Below are 19,725 nucleotides of genomic sequence, written 5' to 3'. Positions count from 1 at the left end.
AGGACAGTTTATGCACCTTTCACCGCAAGGCGCCATTTTGGAAATAGAAAGTTGGCGAGCGTTGCTTTGAAAATTACAAGTGCGATAAAAATCGCTTCTGAATAACCGAAATGCCAAGATCTTATGCAAAGAAAGGGGGCTTAAATAATACAAGGGGTTCACCCGATGAAAACGAGGAATCAAATTGTGTTATATGTCTGGATCGAGTCCGTTGTCGAGGAAAATTGAGCGTTTGTAATCACTGGTTTTGTTTTCCATGTATTTTTGAATGGTCCAAGGTAAAAATCATACTATGTACTAACAATCAATTGATTTCTTTCTACCAATCATTAACTCCCTTAACTATTCAAACACTCTTCCTTTCAGAATACAAATACTTGCCCTATCTGTAAAGCGCGATTTCGTTGCATCTCAAAGGTAAATCATCAAATGTTTATCACTGCATTAGTAGATTTTAGCTTTTTGATGGAAAAAAAATGTAAACATTGACAGTTTAATTCAATCTTAGCTGAAATTTTTGGCTTTCTGGCGACTCTAGACTTTGTTTATTTTATATAACCTCTTCACAATAGGCGCTTCGGGGATGGTTTCTTTCCTAAAAGATGATCTTAAGCAAATGGTCTATGAATTTGTCGAAGAAGGAATAAGCGCCGATTCGACCCCAAGGGGTTGTTTTGACTACCGGACTTTGCTTAATTCAAAGGATGCTCAAACAAATTGAAATCGTCAACTCCAAAACAGCATATATCTGTGGGAGTTTGAGCTATGATAAATACCATTTTCTCCTTGATTAGAGGTCATATCTTATTGGCGAGGTTATCCTATTCCGAAGTTTAGTAAGTACTAAAAGTAAGGACTAAATGTATGTTTAAATAACCCATCGTTTGACAAAAACGTCGCGATTAAGTGGGTCTCCTTTGCTTCATGTGAACTGTACCTGTCTTTATTGTTTTTGAATCAAATTTCTGACCAAAACAGAACACTGTTTTAAAGCCCATATTGTCCTTGCAGCGTTTTCAAATTTAACTTTGTGGTTATTTTTGTGTCAGTTGCACTTCAGTCCGCTCAAGTCTCCACCTTCTAAAACACGTGTGCCGGATAAGGATCAAAGAGTCTGGAATGATGATGAGGATTTTGCAGTTGAGGACATCTATGATATCCAAAATGATCTATGGGACGACATGGATGATGACTATGAGCCCCCTATAGCTGTTAACAATCCATGGACCCCTGGGCACACAAGCAGACATATGGTGAGTTCCATTGCAAGCCATTTTCCTTTCCTTGAATATGAATTTCTTTGCCTTTGTCCACTAGATGTAAATAAGTGTGTATTGAACTATTTTGGTTTTCAATAACTAACTGGGGTCTATTTTGTGGTGTTAGTGTGTGGTTGATAATGATGATGATAGCATACAGGTATATAATTCTCTTAAATAGTTACACCCCAGACACTGTCTTACAAAGCAAAGGCTTTCTTTGGAAAGAAAGGATCTGGATAGCAACTCAATATTCTTATGTATTTTTCTAAGTATTCTACCATTTTGCCACACTGACATGTTCATAAAATTTTCAGTAACAGCTTATCAAACTTACTTAATAAGAAATCTTTTAAATAACCATATAGGTTATTTTGTGTATATGACTTTTTTCTCATATTAAGGCCTATATTCAATTCATGTTTTCAATATCCTACGTTAAAGATTGTATAGAATTGCATTGCTTCAGCTGCCAATAGCATTTTCATATCTCTTAAGCTTGATTTTTCTTTCCTTCACTATTATACTTAAAATATATAACTATATCAAGGAAATGCTTCATTACTCCACATGCTCTTGGTTAAATATTTCATAATCAAACGTAACTATAGCCCTATATGTTATTTGTGGCTCACTGAAATATAAATGAAAACCTAAAACAATAAACTGTGGGATGAATTTGGATTATATTTTATTTTTAAGTGAGCAAAGTGCTATCTTTAAATTCCATAACTTTGTTAATATCCTATTGGTGTCTGACATAGTGTGGTGATGTCTATAAATTTTCCAGCCGACAAGCCCCTGCTTCCTGTTGTAAGCTCAAGGTTCAGAACAGGCCATATCCATAATCAACCTGGAAATTTATTTTGTTGTTACTCTACCGGGATTATATCTTGTTACTTCTGGGAGAGCTGTCTGTGTATAAACTGTTTCCTTTGAATTTAATCTATAAGTCGAGCTGCTAGTAGCTATATTCTCAAATTTGAATTCTAGTTGGTACCTTCTGGGCTGTATTGGCTCTTGGTTTACCCAGCTTTATCCACATGCCAGGCAGTTTCAAGTATTTTGTTACCATTTTCAAATGGTTATGTGAGAACAGTCCGCCTAGCATTAAGACTTGTTTGTGTTTCCCAGGCTGATGGACCTTCCCTTTCTTTTTTAAATAGACGTTTAATAGTAGAAGGTTGTTAAGCCGTATATGTTTGCTTTTCAATGTAAATTAGCCAAGTTTGTTCCTCCGTCTAGCGGGTCAGAGAATTAATAATTCAAGCATGGCAAAAGTCAGGAGTTGACTGCGATAGCCACGTTTCACCTTCTCCTCTTTCCCCTCTTTTGGACATAAGCGTAAATCTTGAATTGGGATGATAGAAGTAGCGCTACCTCTACCCAAATAACACAGCAGTATATTATCAGCTGATTTGTATCATCCCCCATCTCCGTGTCTTTCCTCGAAATGTTGTCTTTTTTTTTTCTTATTTCTCACTCCGCATAAATTTCTTTTTTCTTCGCCTCCTATTTAATAGTTCTCCTCGGCAGAATTATGTTTTGTCGCCTTATTAAACAGACTCGCTAAAGAAAGTTATACACAAAATCAATGATCAAATGACTCACAACAGATAAAAACGCCCGTTTACGGCAGTCTATACTCTGGGCTATGATAATTCTAGCCGTGGTCTGATCACTTGACCTGATATACAATTAATTACAGCTTTGTCAGCTGAACTGAGGCTTCGGTACAAGAAAACAATCTGGAATAATCTGTCGCCCCTTCCTTCGTTTGACAGGAAGATGTCCTTCGCCTAATACCTGAATATGCAGTATCCGCAGTATTTAGCGAATTACGGCGAACTATGTCTAGAGAAATAAGCTTAGAGTGATTTTGTTTTAGATGCACCACAAGCCAAAACTCCCCAAATCAAATAAACGTATTGCTAGATTATACCACAGGAATAAAGATTGTGCTTTAGGTTCATTCGGAGATTTCTCCACCTGTTCGTCTGAAACGCGACGGCATCTGCGTTAAGAACTTTATTGATTTTCTGTTAGTGGCTTGATAACGCAAGCTAGAGTGTCATCCGCGTAGATGATATCTCCTCCTAGTCCTATCGGTGCTTTTCTCCAGGATGTAGGTACTACGATTGTTGCACATTTCTGTGCGCCCCGTCCTTGAGTCGTCTTGTCAAGAACTCCAAGTGAGACCACTTAGTCCACGAAAAACAATTCACTATCACTAATAGAAAAAAATACAGGCTTAGATATGCAGAAATCAGACTGATAAAATAACAAGGGCGGTCAGTGCATTCTTATATTATTGGCTTCTATTTTATTGCATTTCGTAATTGGCATACGATGATTGAATTCTCGAAATAATCTGCGAGTAGTTTGCGCAGTGCCTTTTTTGGCAGTAAAACCACAAGCGGCACCAATACAATTTAATCCCCATCGGTGAGACATTCACATTGCTGATTTTTACCCTTGTAAGGAAATAATATTGGCTACCCGACTTGATTTTGACGTGTAGAGCCCTGTGTTAAAAGAGACACCCATAAACATGAGTCGATTATTCTATGGGCTTAATTTGGAGTCTGACAGATGATTTCCTCAATAAAGGCCAGCTTTGTCTTGAACTTCTCACATTTCAAAGCTCTTTGGAGGTTTGCGGCGAAAATCACCGTCTGGGTTTTGGAACGAAAGATCGTTTCATTTCATATGACACGGGTGTGACTCGAGGGTCACGGGTATGACTCGAGGGTCGCGGGTGTGACTCGAGGGTCGCGGGTATGACTCGAGGGTCGCCTTGCTGCGCCTGCGAGGCATTTGCCATCTTTGGCGCGAATAAACGTCTATGCGAACAGTGTCTTGTATTAGTACAGCTATTTGTGGTATCTTAACTACATTTGGATCCACGGGAAGCAACACGGGTTTAAGAGTCCTTAGGTTATCAGGTGTTAAATGTGAGCTATTCGCATGTGTATTGCAAGTATTATAAATGACAAGCGAATGCTTATAAGGGGATAATTATCACACAAGCACAAGAGGAGGAGCACATCAGCGATCCCATCGCGGTATTTAGATATCACGTGTACACAACTGTGAACCCCAATACAAATAGACTCTGGGGTTTCTGATTAATGATTAATTAGAATTAGCTTTTGATATCAATTAACATGAAAAGCACAAATAATAAACAAGTAAAACGCAATATAATGACATACTAAAAAAGGGTAGCCTGCGTGCATCCGGTTTCAATTTTTTATTTTATTTTGAGGCCGGATGCACGCAGGCTAAAAATGGGATGGAAGAACGCCATTTACTCCTGGTTAGCTTTAATTTTTTTACTCATTTTTTTGTGTGCGATTTTTTTAAATCTATTTTAGCAGCCTTGCCTCTAAAACCGTTAAATTCGTCTCTCTCGGAAATAAATTTGAAACTTTTACACAAGTTAAAAGGAGGCTATTTATTTTTTTCTTTTAAAGAAAAAATGAGATCCTCACGATGGATTACTCACAGAAAGACAGCTTGGAGAACATCAAGTGTCGACAAAAACTGGTCTTGAACCTTCGCAATTGATGCGTCTTTATTGCAATATAATTATCCTCACGATGTCTGGAGAACAACAAAATTGTGAGGATTATTAGGTAGATATTGATTGAGTTGTTATGTAGAGTTGATGTATATAACCAAAGCTTCGTTAGGAATATTTTTACCATAGCCGAAATAATCCTTTTTAAAACCAAAAATCAATATTTCCATTTTTTACCTGTATCTGGACAAATTTGGTGGTTGATTATTTTGCGGAAAAAAGTATTAGTTTGTTTATTGTTGACGTCGAAGCTTGGAAGCTTTGCATGATGGGAGCCTTGATGTGGCTCCAGCCATCAGTGACATCTACAACGCTTTACTTAAAAAGAAGACCACATCCCTGCGGTGTGCCCCATCCCAAAACAGAAACATCCAAAGGCAATTGAAAGTGACTTGAGCCCGATATCTTAACTTGCCAATTAGCCAAGGTCATGAAGTCGTTAACACTTATAGGCTGGTACCTCATATTTTAGACAAACGGGACTATAGGCAGTTTGCAGTATCTGGGGAATCGACATCTCACGCAATTTTGTATCTCTTTCATCTTGCCCTAGAGGCGCTAGATAAAGGGAATTGCAGTATAAGGCTGTTTTTTGCAGATTTTAAAAAGGGTTTTCATTTGATGGATTACGGCATACGTTTGCCTAGGCTGTTTGAGTTTAATTTACACCCTTCTTTCCTTCGGTGGATCGCCGCCTTTTTACAGGGCCATATACAATTTGTGCGCATTGGCGATGAGGTTTCAAGTACCAGTTCAAGTTTCAGGTACCAGGTTGGGGGGATCCCACAGGGTACCCAAGTAGGCCAAATATTGTTTGCGGTTAGGTAAAACGATCTAGTATCGTCCTGGCCTTTGCGCACTAAGTACGTGGACGATTGAATCGTGTTGGAAGTGATTCCTAAACACTTTCCATCTACTCTAAACTTTATTGTAGAAGATATTCAGTCATTTGCCACAACATGGCACTAAATCTAGCCAAATGTTTGACTCCAAGCAGTCGCCGCTGTGTCGGTCGTTTCACTTCTTTCCCAAAAACAACGACTTCTGATTTGAGCCGAACATTCCATACCCTAAAATTGGTCGTAACATCCAACCAACCGTAGGCTCTATGCTTTAAGAGCCCTTAGTAGGTGTGGGGTGCCTGTACGAGACATGGTCACCGTTTACTGCTCACTCATAAGATCCGTTCTGGTGTATGCTGCTCCTGTTTTTCCATCTTATCTCTCTGAATCTATTGAGCATGTCCAGAAAAGGGCGTTACTTATAATAATCCCTGGAGTTAGTTACGAGGACGCTCTCGTCAGGTCAGATCTAGCCAAATGTTGACAATGTTGTCGTTGCGTATACCCTGGTTCCAGAGCCTCGAACGTCTCTATTTGGTGGCCTTCGAGGTCACTAAATAGACCTGCAAGACCTTCATTTCCAGCATCAAGGAAAATAATCGTTTATACTCGTTAATTTCAACATGTCGGGGTACAGTAACCCATGACTATTCACTTAGATCTAGTACATCTAGTTTTTGTAAAGTGTTCAACACAAAACGATTTTCCGAATTCGTGACTGTAAAATTCTCTTCCGTTGTACCACTGCAATTGGTTTGAATAAACACATCTATCTATCTAGCTTGCCCAAATTTGCTTATTTTGCTGTGGATTTCCGATTGTGATATATTAAGTAGGACCACATGGTTGCTATTTTGTGACGAATATTTTCTTAATCTTCAAAAACACAGATGTTCCTCAGCTTTTTATATAATGTGTATAAAAGATGTTGCTGAGCAGTTTGTGTAATGGTGTATAAAAGAAGTTGCTGAGCAGTTTGTGTAATGGTGTATAAAAGATGTTGCTGAGCAGTTTGTGTAATGGTGTATAAAAGATGTTGCTGAGCAGTTTGTGTAATGGTGTATGGAATATGTTGCTGAGCAGTTTGGATAATGGTGTATAAAAGATGTTGCTGAGCAGTTTGTATAATGGTGTATAAAAGATGTTGCTGAGCTGTTTGTGTAATGGTGTATAAAAGATGTTGCTGAGCAGTTTGTATAATGGTGTATAAAAGATGTTGCTGAGCAGTTTGTATAATGGTGTATAAAAGATGTTGCTGAGCTGTTTGTGTAATGGTGTATGGAAGATGTTGCTGAGCTGTTTGTGTAATGGTGTATGGAATATGTTGCTGAGCAGTTTGTGTAATGGTGTATAAAAGATGTTGCTGAGCAGTTTGTGTAATGGTGTATAAAAGAAGTTGCTGAGCAGTTTGTGTAATGGTGTATAAAAGAAGTTGCTGAGCAGTTTGTGTAATGGTGTATAAAAGATGTTGCTGAGCAGTTTGTGTAATGGTGTATGGAATATGTTGCTGAGCAGTTTGGATAATGGTGTATAAAAGATGTTGCTGAGCAGTTTGTATAATGGTGTATAAAAGAAGTTGCTGAGCAGTTTGTATAATGGTGTATAAAAGATGTTGCTGAGCAGTTTGTGTAATGGTGTATAAAAGATGTTGCTGAGCAGTTTGTGTAATGGTGTATAAAAGATGTTGCTGAGCAGTTTGTGTAATGGTGTATGGAATATGTTGCTGAGCAGTTTGGATAATGGTGTATAAAAGATGTTGCTGAGCAGTTTGTATAATGGTGTATAAAAGAAGTTGCTGAGCTGTTTATATAATGGTGTATAAAAGAAGTTGCTGAGCAGTTTGTATAATGGTGTATAAAAGATGTTGCTGAGCAGTTTGTGTAATGGTGTATAAAAGATGTTGCTGAGCAGTTTGTGTAATGGTGTATAAAAGATGTTGCTGAGCAGTTTGTGTAATGGTGTATAAAAGATGTTGCTGAGCAGTTTGTGTAATTGTGTATGGAAGATGTTGCTGAGCTGTTTGTATAATGGTGTATAAAAGAAGTTGCTGAGCAGTTTGTGTAATGGTGTATAAAAGATGTTGCTGAGCAGTTTGTGTAATGGTGTATAAAAGAAGTTGCTGAGCTGTTTATATAATGGTGTATAAAAGAAGTTGCTGAGCAGTTTGTATAATGGTGTATAAAAGATGTTGCTGAGCAGTTTGTGTAATGGTGTATAAAAGATGTTGCTGAGCAGTTTGTGTAATGGTGTATAAAAGATGTTGCTGAGCAGTTTGTGTAATGGTGTATAAAAGAAGTTGCTGAGCAGTTTGTGTAATTGTGTATGGAAGATGTTGCTGAGCAGTTTGTGTAATTGTGTATGGAAGATGTTGCTGAGCTGTTTGTATAATGGTGTATAAAAGAAGTTGCTGAGCAGTTTGTGTAATGGTGTATAAAAGATGTTGCTGAGCAGTTTGTGTAATGGTGTATAAAAGAAGTTGCTGAGCTGTTTATATAATGGTGTATAAAAGAAGTTGCTGAGCAGTTTGTATAATGGTGTATAAAAGATGTTGCTGAGCAGTTTGTGTAATGGTGTATAAAAGATGTTGCTGAGCAGTTTGTGTAATGGTGTATAAAAGATGTTGCTGAGCAGTTTGTGTAATGGTGTATAAAAGAAGTTGCTGAGCAGTTTGTGTAATTGTGTATGGAAGATGTTGCTGAGCAGTTTGTGTAATTGTGTATGGAAGATGTTGCTGAGCTGTTTGTATAATGGTGTATAAAAGATGTTGCTGAGCAGTTTGTATAATGGTGTATAAAAGATGTTGCTGAGCTGTTTGTGTAATGGTGTATAAAAGATGTTGCTGAGCTGTTTGTGTTATGGTGTATGGAATATGTTGCTGAGCTGTTTGTATAATGGTGTATAAAAGAAGTTGCTGAGCAGTTTGTGTAATGGTGTATAAAAGAAGTTGCTGAGCAGTTTGTATAATGGTGTATAAAAGAAGTTGCTGAGCAGTTTGTATAATTGTGTATGGAAGATGTTGCTGAGCAGTTTGTGTAATGGTGTATAAAAGAAGTTGCTGAGCAGTTTGTGTAATGGTGTATAAAAGAAGTTGCTGAGCAGTTTGTGTAATGGTGTATAAAAGATGTTGCTGAGCAGTTTGTGTAATGGTGTATGGAAGATGTTGCTGAGCAGTTTGTATAATGGTGTATGGAAGATGTTGCTGAGCTGTTTGTATAATGGTGTATAAAAGATGTTGCTGAGCAGTTTGTATAATTGTGTATAAAAGAAGTTGCTGAGCAGTTTGTGTAATGGTGTATAAAAGAAGTTGCTGAGCAGTTTGTGTAATTGTGTATGGAAGATGTTGCTGAGCAGTTTGTGTAATTGTGTATAAAAGAAGTTGCTGAGCAGTTTGTGTAATGGTGTATAAAAGAAGTTGCTGAGCAGTTTGTGTAATTGTGTATAAAAGAAGTTGCTGAGCAGTTTGTGTAATGGTGTATAAAAGAAGTTGCTGAGCAGTTTGTGTAATGGTGTATAAAAGAAGTTGCTGAGCAGTTTGTATAATGGTGTATAAAAGAAGTTGCTGAGCAGTTTGTGTAATTGTGTATGGAAGATGTTGCTGAGCAGTTTGTGTAATTGTGTATAAAAGAAGTTGCTGAGCAGTTTGTGTAATTGTGTATGGAAGATGTTGCTGAGCAGTTTGTGTAATGGTGTATAAAAGAAGTTGCTGAGCAGTTTGTGTAATTGTGTATAAAAGAAGTTGCTGAGCAGTTTGTGTAATGGTGTATAAAAGAAGTTGCTGAGCAGTTTGTGTAATGGTGTATAAAAGAAGTTGCTGAGCAGTTTGTGTAATTGTGTATGGAAGAAGTTGCTGAGCAGTTTGTGTAATTGTGTATGGAAGAAGTTGCTGAGCAGTTTGTGTAATGGTGTATAAAAGATGTTGCTGAGCAGTTTGTGTAATGGTGTATGGAATATGTTGCTGAGCTGTTTGTATAATGGTGTATAAAAGATGTTGCTGAGCTGTTTGTATAATGGTGTATAAAAGATGTTGCTGAGCTGTTTGTGTAATTGTGTATGGAAGATGTTGCTGAGCTGTTTGTGTAATGGTGTATAAAAGAAGTTGCTGAGCAGTTTGTGTAATGGTGTATGGAAGATGTTGCTGAGCTGTTTGTATAATGGTGTATGGAAGATGTTGCTGAGCTGTTTGTATAATGGTGTATGGAAGATTTTCCTGAGCTGTTTGTATAATGGTGTATGGAAGATTTTCCTGAGCTGTTTGTATAATCGTGTATGGAAGATGTTGCTGAGCTGTTTGTATAATGGTGTATGGAAGATTTTCCGGAGCTGTTTGTATAATGGTGTATGGAAGATGTTCCTGAGCTGTTTGGATAATGGTGTATGGAAGATGTTCCTGAGCTGTTTGTATAATGGTGTATGGAAGATGTTGCTGAGCTGTTTGGATAAAGGCGAATTAAACATAATGTAAGTTCTTGATAATTGCAAATCAATAACACGCGTCATCAGGCATGATGATGTTTCGACAATTGTGTTCCCGGACACATTGTTTTCCACAACAATGCGGACCATAACTACCTAACAAATATTTATTTTGGCTTTTTAATTTGCAGAGACTGCGAAGTAGGCGCAACCAAGGCATCCCTTCTGATGACTATTATGACTTAGCGGACCCATTTATTGACGACTCTGATCTAATGCATGGTGACTTCTCAAGGGCACAGCGACTGCTGTTACAGGATGCAACTTACGTAGACAGCGACGACGAGGAACGTGTACTTAGATCCAGGCGAAGCCCATACCCTCTCCGTCAGAACAGGCATAGGGGGAATGGGGCACACCAAACCCAAACATATTTGAGGTATTGGCAGCTCTTGCGTCAGGCTAGCTAAGGTTGAATTAAGTCTTGCAGAGTGTGAGGCCACTGTACAGCGCACTACTAGGCCGTACTCCAAGCATCCCTCCCCCCGCCCCCAGCGACAGATATTTCCTTACATTCTTTGCCAATCAGCCCCTCTGATATGCTTGTAAGATCCCCTACCAAGAGATTATGCGTTGCTCACAGCTGCTGAATCAAGGGACCACCTGCAGATCGTACTACAGTGGAATCTGAATTATGCAATACTGCATTATCCAATACTGTAACTTCGATTTTTCTAAGGCGTCCTTTTCTATCACAGAAAAAAAGTGAAATGTATAAGTGACTTCAAGAACCACATGTACTGTTCAAATGTTTCCTTTCCTTGTTATCTTGTTTTATTTCTTCGCTGATATTGTGTAGTACATTTTGCGTGTGATGGTAAATTATCACACAAAACAAATTATTAGAAAACATACGATCTTTAATTTAGTTTAAAGTGAACATTGAATTTGCTGTATTTAATCGATCTCTCTGCAGCAATTATTTTCGATTGATTCACTTCAATAATACCCCAGTTTCACTACGCTTTTTCCCAGCGTTTAATCCAGGTTCCACTGTGATATTACATTCCACCGAGCAAGCTGTACTTAGAATTCCCCTGCATGTAGTAATAACAGGCTGCACCACCTGCATGTACTAACAACAAACTGTTTCTCAGTCTTCGAACCCTGCATGAGTCAGATGATGAAAGCGATGATCTGCAAAGTGGAGACTCTGATGTCAGCGAGGATGAGAATGATTATGCCTCGGAAAGCTCAGGTATGCGATGCGTTGGAAAGCTCAGGTTTGCGATGCCTAGGAAAGCTCAGGTTTGCGATGCCTATGAAAGCTCAGGTTTGCGATGCGTTGGAAAGCTCAGGTTTGCGATGCCTAGGAAAGCTCAGGTTTGCGATGCCTATGAAAGCTCAGGTATGCGATGCCTATAAAAGCTCAGGTTTGCGATGCCTAGGAAAGCTCAGGTTTGCGATGCCTAGGAAAGCTCAGGTTTGCGATGCCTATGAAAGCTCAGGTATGCAATGCCTAGGAAAGCTCAGGTTTGCGATGCCTATGAAAGCTCAGGTTTGCAATGCCTAGGAAAGCTCAGGTTTGCGATGGCTAGGAAAGCTCAGGTTTGCGATGCCTAGGAAAGCTCAGGTATGCAATGACTAGGAAAGCTCAGGTTTGCGATGCCTTGGAAAGCTCAGGTTTGCGATGCGTTGGGAAGCTCAGGTTTGCGATGCCTAGGAAAGCTCAGGTTTGCGATGCCTAGGAAAGCTCAGGTTTGCGATGCCTATGAAAGCTCAGGTTTGCGATGCGTTGGAAAGCTCAGGTTTGCGATGCCTAGGAAAGCTCAGGTTTGCGATGCCTAGGAAAGCTCAGGTTTGCGATGCCTAGGAAAGCTCAGGTTTGCGATGCCTTGGAAAGCTCAGGTTTGCGATGGCTAGGAAAACTCAGGTTTGCGATGCCTCGGAAAGCTCAGGTTTGCAATGCCTTTGAAAGCTCAGGTTTGCGATGCCTAGGAAAGCTCAGGTTTGCGATGCGTTGGAAAGCTCAGGTTTGCGATGGCTAGAAAAGCTCAGATTTGCAATGCCTAGGAAAGCTCAAGAATGCGATGGCTTGGAAAGCTTAGGTATGCGATGGCTAGGAAAACTCTGTATGCGATGGCTAGGAAAACTCTGTATGCGATGGCTAGGAAAACTCATGTATGCGATGGCTAGGAATACTCATGTATGCGATGGCTATGAAAGATCATGTATGCGATGCCTTGGAAAGCTCAGGTGTGCAAAAGCTATTAATGCTAAAAGCATGTCCAGTAGCGTTTTTCTGCATTGTTCGTGTTAACTGTACAATTGCTCATCACTATTTTGTCCTTTAAAGATCAGCTAGAGCGGCAACCTTCCAGCCCCTCCCATTCCAGAAGCTCTGGTGGTAGACAGCATGCTTGTCGAACACAGACCAGGCAAGCAACCGGCAGATTACAGTCTAGGGCTAGCGGTATGGAAGCCAATACACACTCCAGCAGGACTAGCGGAATGGAAGCCAATACACATTCCAGTGCACCGAGTTCTCCAAGGAATAGAAGCACAAGACCTAGGCCTGCAACAGCTGCTTCTCAGAGAGAGCGTTCTCCCTCTCTCAGCCCTGTAAGAAGAAGCAGGAGGACGAGGCGGAGAAATAGAGAGACGGTAGGCGCAGTGTATTAATGCACGATAATGGTGATGCTTTCGTTCAGCTATCGGTACTTGTACTATCAGAGCCTCCGTCTCGTGTTGGGGAGCCCCATAGTACACAAGTGCAGCACGGGATGAATCTAGATTTATCCCTACTAGCCTGTTTCGTGGTGTTTCCTGATGAGTGGGCGACCATGTGCACTAAGCTTCGCTCTTTTTTGCTTTTACTGCAGGATGCTCGTCGGATAGAGAGGTTGACTCAAGCAAGTCAGATCGCACAAAATATGGCAGAGACTGGTTCCTCTGGATGGATAACAACAGGCAGACAGTCCGCTGTACGCACTGCCGCCAGATCAGCAGCACAAGCCATCGCGGCCATGCTTACTGATCAGTCCAGGTAGGCGGACTCGCGGATGTCATTCATATCATGGCTGATTAAGTGGCTTCTTTGTTGCACCCCCCCCCCCCCCCCCCCTTGACCCTAAGATAACTTACCGTCAGTTTGGTTGTCTTTTTATTCTAAACCAATCAAAATTCGTTTTTAATGTGTGTTTTTTACATTAACCGTCAACTTGCTATTACATCAAGCGTAAGCTGTTTTATTACATTAAGCAATGACTTGTTATTACATTAAGCGTTTGTATAACATGGTGTGATATAACCTTTTGTGATTGTTTCGTCGCAGTGAAAGCCCTTGTCCTGAGAAGGCAGCGAAATCTGCATCCGACCAACGGCAAACCCGTACCAGACTTACTTACGAGGTTACAACTAGATCAAAGACAAAGGCAAGACACAGTCAGTCAAACCAGGCTTGCGGTCGAGCATCTACCTCAGCAACGTTTGGCGTAGTGGTGGACACTTTGTTGACATCTGATGAGGATGATGTTGGAGATGGAGAGAATGTGGAACAAGGGAAGGGAGATGAAGGATTTAGAGAGCCCAGAAGTTCCTTTCTCTCTCGGTCTGGAGCTGGTGGCGGCTGTAGAAAGAGGAATATAGGTAGTAAAAGGACTGCCCTAGCTCGCACCGTCAGACAAAGACTGAATCCCGCGACTGGGATGAAGTTTAGGGCGTCTTTGGCGGCCCAGCAGGACTCTACATCAGATAGCTCATCAGAAGACGATCTTATAATGGACGAAAAAGACCACCCCCAGGGCAAAGCAAGGTCTTTATCAGATAAACAAAAATGTAAAAATACGACGGGTAATTACTATGGTCAAGACAAGCCATCACAAAGCCAAACACGTCAATCACGAAAATACGTCATACTATCCGACTACTCTGATGACGAACCGATGAGAGAATCCGGCGCCCAGGGTGAAATTGGTTATCCAAGAGACTCCAACAGCCTGGACGATGTGGAGGTCAGCGCTGGTGCCAAGCAAATGGATGCTCAGAAAGGCAAAGCAGCGTCTACAAGGACTTGCATTCAGGACTGGAATAGGAGGAAACCCAATGTCTACGTTAAAGATGACATTGGGGGCTTGAGTGATGATTATACCGGGGAGGGTATTGGCGATATCATCCCAACCACTCCCCAAGTAGCGAACAAACGTTCAGTGATAACTAGACGGCGACACAGACCAATCGAGGGTTCCTCCAGTGAACCCGACACGCCCGCCTCGTCTTGCACGTCTTCCTGCAGCAAGGCAATCAAAGCACTCCCCTTAGCTGACGTTACCAACAAGGCACAAACGAGTAGGCGGCAACCGTCGCTTAGGAGTCCCGGATGTAAACGATTACGAGTTAAATAAGTATACGCCACTCTGCCTATCGGGAGGTAAACTGGCCCGTAGCCGGGGGGGGGGCTTGGGCTAGGGCTAAGGGCGATCTGCCTGAAAATTGTCCGCTGAATGAATAAACGAAACTCCCACCCAACCCCCCGCTCAAAATCCTGGCTACAGGCCTGGTAAACCAAAAAACTAAAAAATAAAGCATTGCTAGATTTTGATGAATCTGATTGATTAGTGGAAAGTCTGATCACCGATAGCAATTTTGGTATATCAGATTCATCAGTTCCAATTAGTGCGTTAGTAGTCTAGTCATGATTTATAATAGATCATAAACACTGAAGTCTCTAATCAATAGTACAATTAGAAAAAGAAACTACGATATGATATAGGGTATAATATGGTGGGGGTCACCGTTATCTTACCATGGCTCTTCAAGTCGACCGTACAGCTGTAATACAAGAAATTGTGAATATGTGTTAACGAAGAAGCCTTGCTGTTTGTATCCTCGCGTCCGCATAGTATTCATGCAGATCCGTACAAGTGGTGCGTGTGTATATTTCCACTTTTGCACTTCGTTACACAAAAGCTGATTATAACGATAGCAGTGCAAGTGTCTCACGGGTGGTTGTCGCCTCCTGGAATGAACTGGGCTAGTGCATGATAGTTGTCGCCTCCTGGCATAAACTGGACTAGTGCGTGATGGTTGTCGCCTTCTAAAACGAACTGGACTAGTGCGTGATGGTTGTCGCCTCCTGGCATGAACTGGACTAGTGCGTGATGGTTGTCTCCTGGCATGAACTGAGCTTGTGCATGATGGTTGCCGCCTCCTGGCATAAACTGGACTAGTGTGTGATGGTTGTCGCCTCCTGGAATGAACTGGACTAGTGCTTGATGGTTGTCGCCTCCTGGCATAAACTGGACTAGCGCGTGATGGTTGTCGCCTCCTGGAATGAACTGGACTAGTGCGTGATGGCTGGTGCCTCCATGCATGAGCTGGGCTGGAGGGTGATGGTTGTCGCCCCCAGGCATGAACTGAGCTGGTGTGTGATGGTTGTCGCCCACAGGCATGAACTGAGCTGGTGTGTGATGGTTTGAGGAATCGTGTACAAGTGTGACACTGCCCGGTATTTCAAAACAGCTCTTGTGAAACCCAGCGCAATAGTGGAAATATTGCCCACTATTGTCTTTTCAGCTATTCCCATGTCCACCTGTTAGTGATGATTGCCGTATTTTTGGGGTATCTTTTAGGGTAGCAATCTTTGATGTACAGGTTGTTTAGGGCTATTTTTCTGATTCCCGACGAGCATTCCTTTAACACTAAAGAACCATGCTGTTGCGCTGCCGTTTGTTGTTGTTGTTGTAGTTGATTTCTATTGTTTGTGGTGTTTGGTTTCTAGTGCAGCTGGGTGCTTGGTCTGATAATAGCGTTGGTAAGCGTCTGTCTGTCTGTCTGTCTGTAGATGTAAAAATGACTACCAGAAAATAAGGATTACCCTTAACACAAGATAGTATAGCTAAAAAAAAGGATCTCTAGTGCACAAAAATACGGGTCTCTAACGTCACAATTATGACGTCATCATCCTGGTTATCTCGAGTCCAATACTATATATACTTTAATATATTAGTGCGTAATATTTTCATATGATTTTTTTAATGACATTGATAAAATAAAGTTCACAAACATTGAATTTTAATACAATTCTCTAGCTTATTTCTTTACTTCTAACTACATTTACATCTGTTGTTTGAAGACTTGCATCAAAGAAATCTTTCTGTAATCAATGTTACGATTGCTTTCTCTAAAAAAAAAAACATTCAGTATTAGTGTCATATTACCACCACTTTAATAGGATTACGGCGATGAGAAATTAGTAGGATCCTCAACATTTGAAAGCACTTCTCGCATCAGCATGCCAAATTCAAAAATCTTGAAATATCAATTATAGTGCGAAACAAAGGCGGTAGGAACAGTGATTGTTAAGCTAGCAAAAAAGGCACATTTTAGCCAAATTAAGGGTAATTAAGTAGTTTATCGTTAGAATTTAGCCTAACATTCACAATTCATACCGACCTTGGCGGCAATAGGGCGAGTATTTGCGTGATGACTTTAATCGGAACAGGTGTGAATTATTCACAAATGACACTGAAATCTTTTCCCGGTGACTTTGTCCCCTTTCCAAAATTGTTCTAGAGACATAAAAAAGGATTTAAAAGATGATGTTGAAAGGTTCCTATCTGCCACCTGATTTCGAGGTTCTTTTGAAATTTTAGGAGATTTCTTGAGAGATTTATTTGTAAAGTCGTTGATATTGCGCAGAAGAAGCGCAAAATCATCGTTTGTCTCCAGCGCCGTAGGACGCGACCGATTTTCACCTGATATCTAAATTGGTATTCGTATCGACTAAGGGAAGGGTTATTATTTAATGGGGGGGGCTATGTTTGGGGGAGAGTTGCGATTTTTTGAGCGTCGATTCGGGGGAGGGCCTCAAATTGTGATAAGGTGAGGGCCTTATGTTTGGCAACGTAACGACATACGGATATATGTGAATGCAGATGACTATGGTTCTAGATAATAGACATACTGTAGCGACCTAGGAGATAAAACATGCTTTTTCTCTCATGTCGTTACGTTCATGCCTTATAACGATGTGATGTTGTCATGTCGCGGTTGTACACACTCGAACATAAGTACATAAAAGAGAGCGCCTATGTCGTTATGTCGCCAGTGTGTACCGCGCTTTTATAACCGTCTTGTTGCTTTTTGTGAACATTTTGCTTATACGGTATTGCAATAATAAACAATACATCTGGTTAATAGGTAGCCTCGTTCCCAGGCGTCTTGTCACACTCATCTGTTGTTTGCGATAAGCTGGCGAGCGGCAAATCAAAAATGACGTCATTAAACAACAAGCCGCTCAGTCAATAGAAACCAGGGGAGCGAGGCTAGTTAGGCTCGAAATGCAGTATGGTCAAACCAAGATAAAATTAAAACCACTATCCCAGGCCTCACGCCCTCTTTCGCGTAATAAGTAGTTAACCATTTATATTTGGAGTTTGAGTTGCTATCATTGCTTCATCGACTAACCACAGCGCTGGAAACTACATTTTAAAATAGCGTGAATTTACCGGTGAATTAACATTGTGATTTGAAATTGAGTTTGTATGAGTTCGGAAGTTAAACACCTTATTCGCTTGTGGTTCTGGTTTTGTGCTAGCAGGGTCTGCAAAAAAGAATCAAAACAAAAAGACTTGGCGTTGGAAAGATCTTGTCGGGAAATTTGGGAACAAAATGAGTCATTTAAAGTACCTTCGCCCTATGAAACACCTGCAAGATTGTCCAGCTTTCTGCTTCTATCAAACTAAGATATGAACATTAGAAAAAAAGCCACCTCTTTGCGCGTATCTCTAAAAGGAGGGATTCTTGCAAGTCTAACACTATGGACATATGAAGCTGTCCAAGAAACACTGCAAAAACAACTCCCTAAAATATTTTTTCTTAGCAAAATCGGTCTTAATCTAATTTTGGCTAGCGATGTAAACAAGCGCTCTCGGCTGCCACGAAAAGACTGATAATGGGTCTACTCATTAAAATACGAGGAGCCAGGTGAAATGCCTAATCGTTTCGTTTGCACACCCCTTGTGACAACTCTATTAAACCTCCAATCAGCATTTCTAAAGGGGCATGAAAAAAACAGCAGCGACTCCCACAAAAAATACCGTAAAGCAAGGGAATTTCAAATGAGGCATTCATTAGATTTGATATCATACCTTTAAGGCATAGCTTAGAATAATCCGTAATGTACGCGAATCCCGGTTATCAGTCCTTACTTATTGATCGCGAATGGCTTTTTCGTGTTGCGCCGATCCTGCTATCTCAGACTAAACTAATTCCTTCTAGATCGCCGTGCGATATTAAACAATATAACCGATAGCCGGCTGCATATCTAAACTTTCATCTTGCGGAAGGGTTGAGGGGAGGGGGAGATCATCGAGGCAAATGGAAGATGAAAGATTCATACGGATTTCGTTGTCATTAATTTGTGAACTCTTTCCGACACAATTCTATTTTCAAAACAAAACTACTTAACGAATGAATTGCATTCATTATTTCCAAATGTTTTGGGGATTTACACAGAGATTGTAGTCTCATTTATGATACATTCCCTCTCTTCTTTGATACAACACTTACACGCCGCTAGAATGACAACAAATATTTTGAGAGCAGTTACCGTTTTCGATTTAAAATGCATAAATAAGTTGCTCACATTTTCATATAACTGGTGGCCCAGGGACGGATACAGCAGGGGGATTGGGTGGATACCCAAACCCCTTTGTGAGTCAAACAAAATAGAAACGTCACTTTGTTTGAAGAAAATAAATGTCTGAGGGACAGGAGGTACTTTGCTGATTCGACTAATCCAATTCAGCGTGAAGGATTGTTAGATCTATGTGACCTACCAAGAACTACTGAATCAGCCATCTATCCGGCCATTTTCCATCCCCTATTTGGAAATCCTGGATCCGCTCCTGTGGCCAAGGTATCTTTGCCCAGACAAATACGTGGTAGAGCTCACTATATCAAAAAGCAACTCCTGACTCTTAATATATCTGACGTTAAGCCAATTAAGCCTCCGGCTTCGGCTCTTCCGATGTATGTTATAACCAAGTTTTACCAATAAAAAAATTGATTGATTGAAAAAACAATTTGGTCAACATGTCTAGAGGAGTCACTAGAACAAAGTTTTATCCCACTCAAGTGAATAGGTGAAATATTGCCAAGGAACACAAAAAGATCATTATGAAATTTACTGAGGCAAATTCAAGGGAAATCGAGCGGTGCAGTTTGAGTAAATAGAATTCGAGTTATCCAAGTTCAATTTAGAGAATTTCCAACGTACTATCTACTAGCACATTGAGTACTTTTAGCGTTTACTAGAGAGACACATAAAGTTTATATTACGGCGGATGTGTCAACATAAAAGCCTAAGCTCCTTAAACACACTACCAGCTGAAACGACTCCGTTATCAGAACGACGCGTGCGCACACACATGCACAGCGGTAACACCCGTGCCAATGTCATCATCAAGCCAAAGGGCCTCCATTTGCAATGGATTTTACCCTCTTTTCTGTGGATATTGTATGAGGACGTGTGTTTAAGTGGCTCAAGTACAACTCAAGTGTGATCTTAGAGCGCAGTGGGCGGGTCATTCAGGTGATTGATTGGTTGTCAGTCACTGCGCGCCGC

General features: G+C 40.7%; 1 protein-coding gene and 1 long non-coding RNA gene across 2 annotated transcripts; one reads left to right on the top strand and one right to left on the bottom strand.

Moving 5' to 3' along the window:
* Positions 1-17: 17 nt before the first annotated feature.
* On the top strand, positions 18-16,173 carry LOC116614423. Its single transcript, XM_032375400.2, has 8 exons — positions 18-278; positions 367-417; positions 1,050-1,253; positions 10,289-10,536; positions 11,255-11,355; positions 12,454-12,761; positions 12,980-13,143; positions 13,432-16,173. Exons 1-8 carry the CDS (start codon positions 111-113, stop codon positions 14,498-14,500), a joined length of 2,313 nt encoding a protein of 770 aa, XP_032231291.1. The 5' UTR covers positions 18-110; the 3' UTR covers positions 14,501-16,173.
* On the bottom strand, positions 16,112-19,616 carry LOC116614426. The gene is made up of 4 exons (XR_004294521.2): positions 18,248-19,616; positions 17,787-17,838; positions 17,663-17,700; positions 16,112-16,278 (listed from the first exon to the last, which is right to left on the bottom strand). It is a non-coding gene; the product is annotated as an uncharacterized LOC116614426 (long non-coding RNA).
* Between the last annotated feature and the right edge of the window lie 109 nt (positions 19,617-19,725).

The sequence above is a fragment of the Nematostella vectensis genome, chromosome 4, assembly GCF_932526225.1.
Source record: "Nematostella vectensis chromosome 4, jaNemVect1.1, whole genome shotgun sequence".
Lineage (NCBI taxonomy): Eukaryota > Metazoa > Cnidaria > Anthozoa > Actiniaria > Edwardsiidae > Nematostella > Nematostella vectensis.
This window is presented reverse-complemented; position numbering and strand designations above follow the sequence as displayed.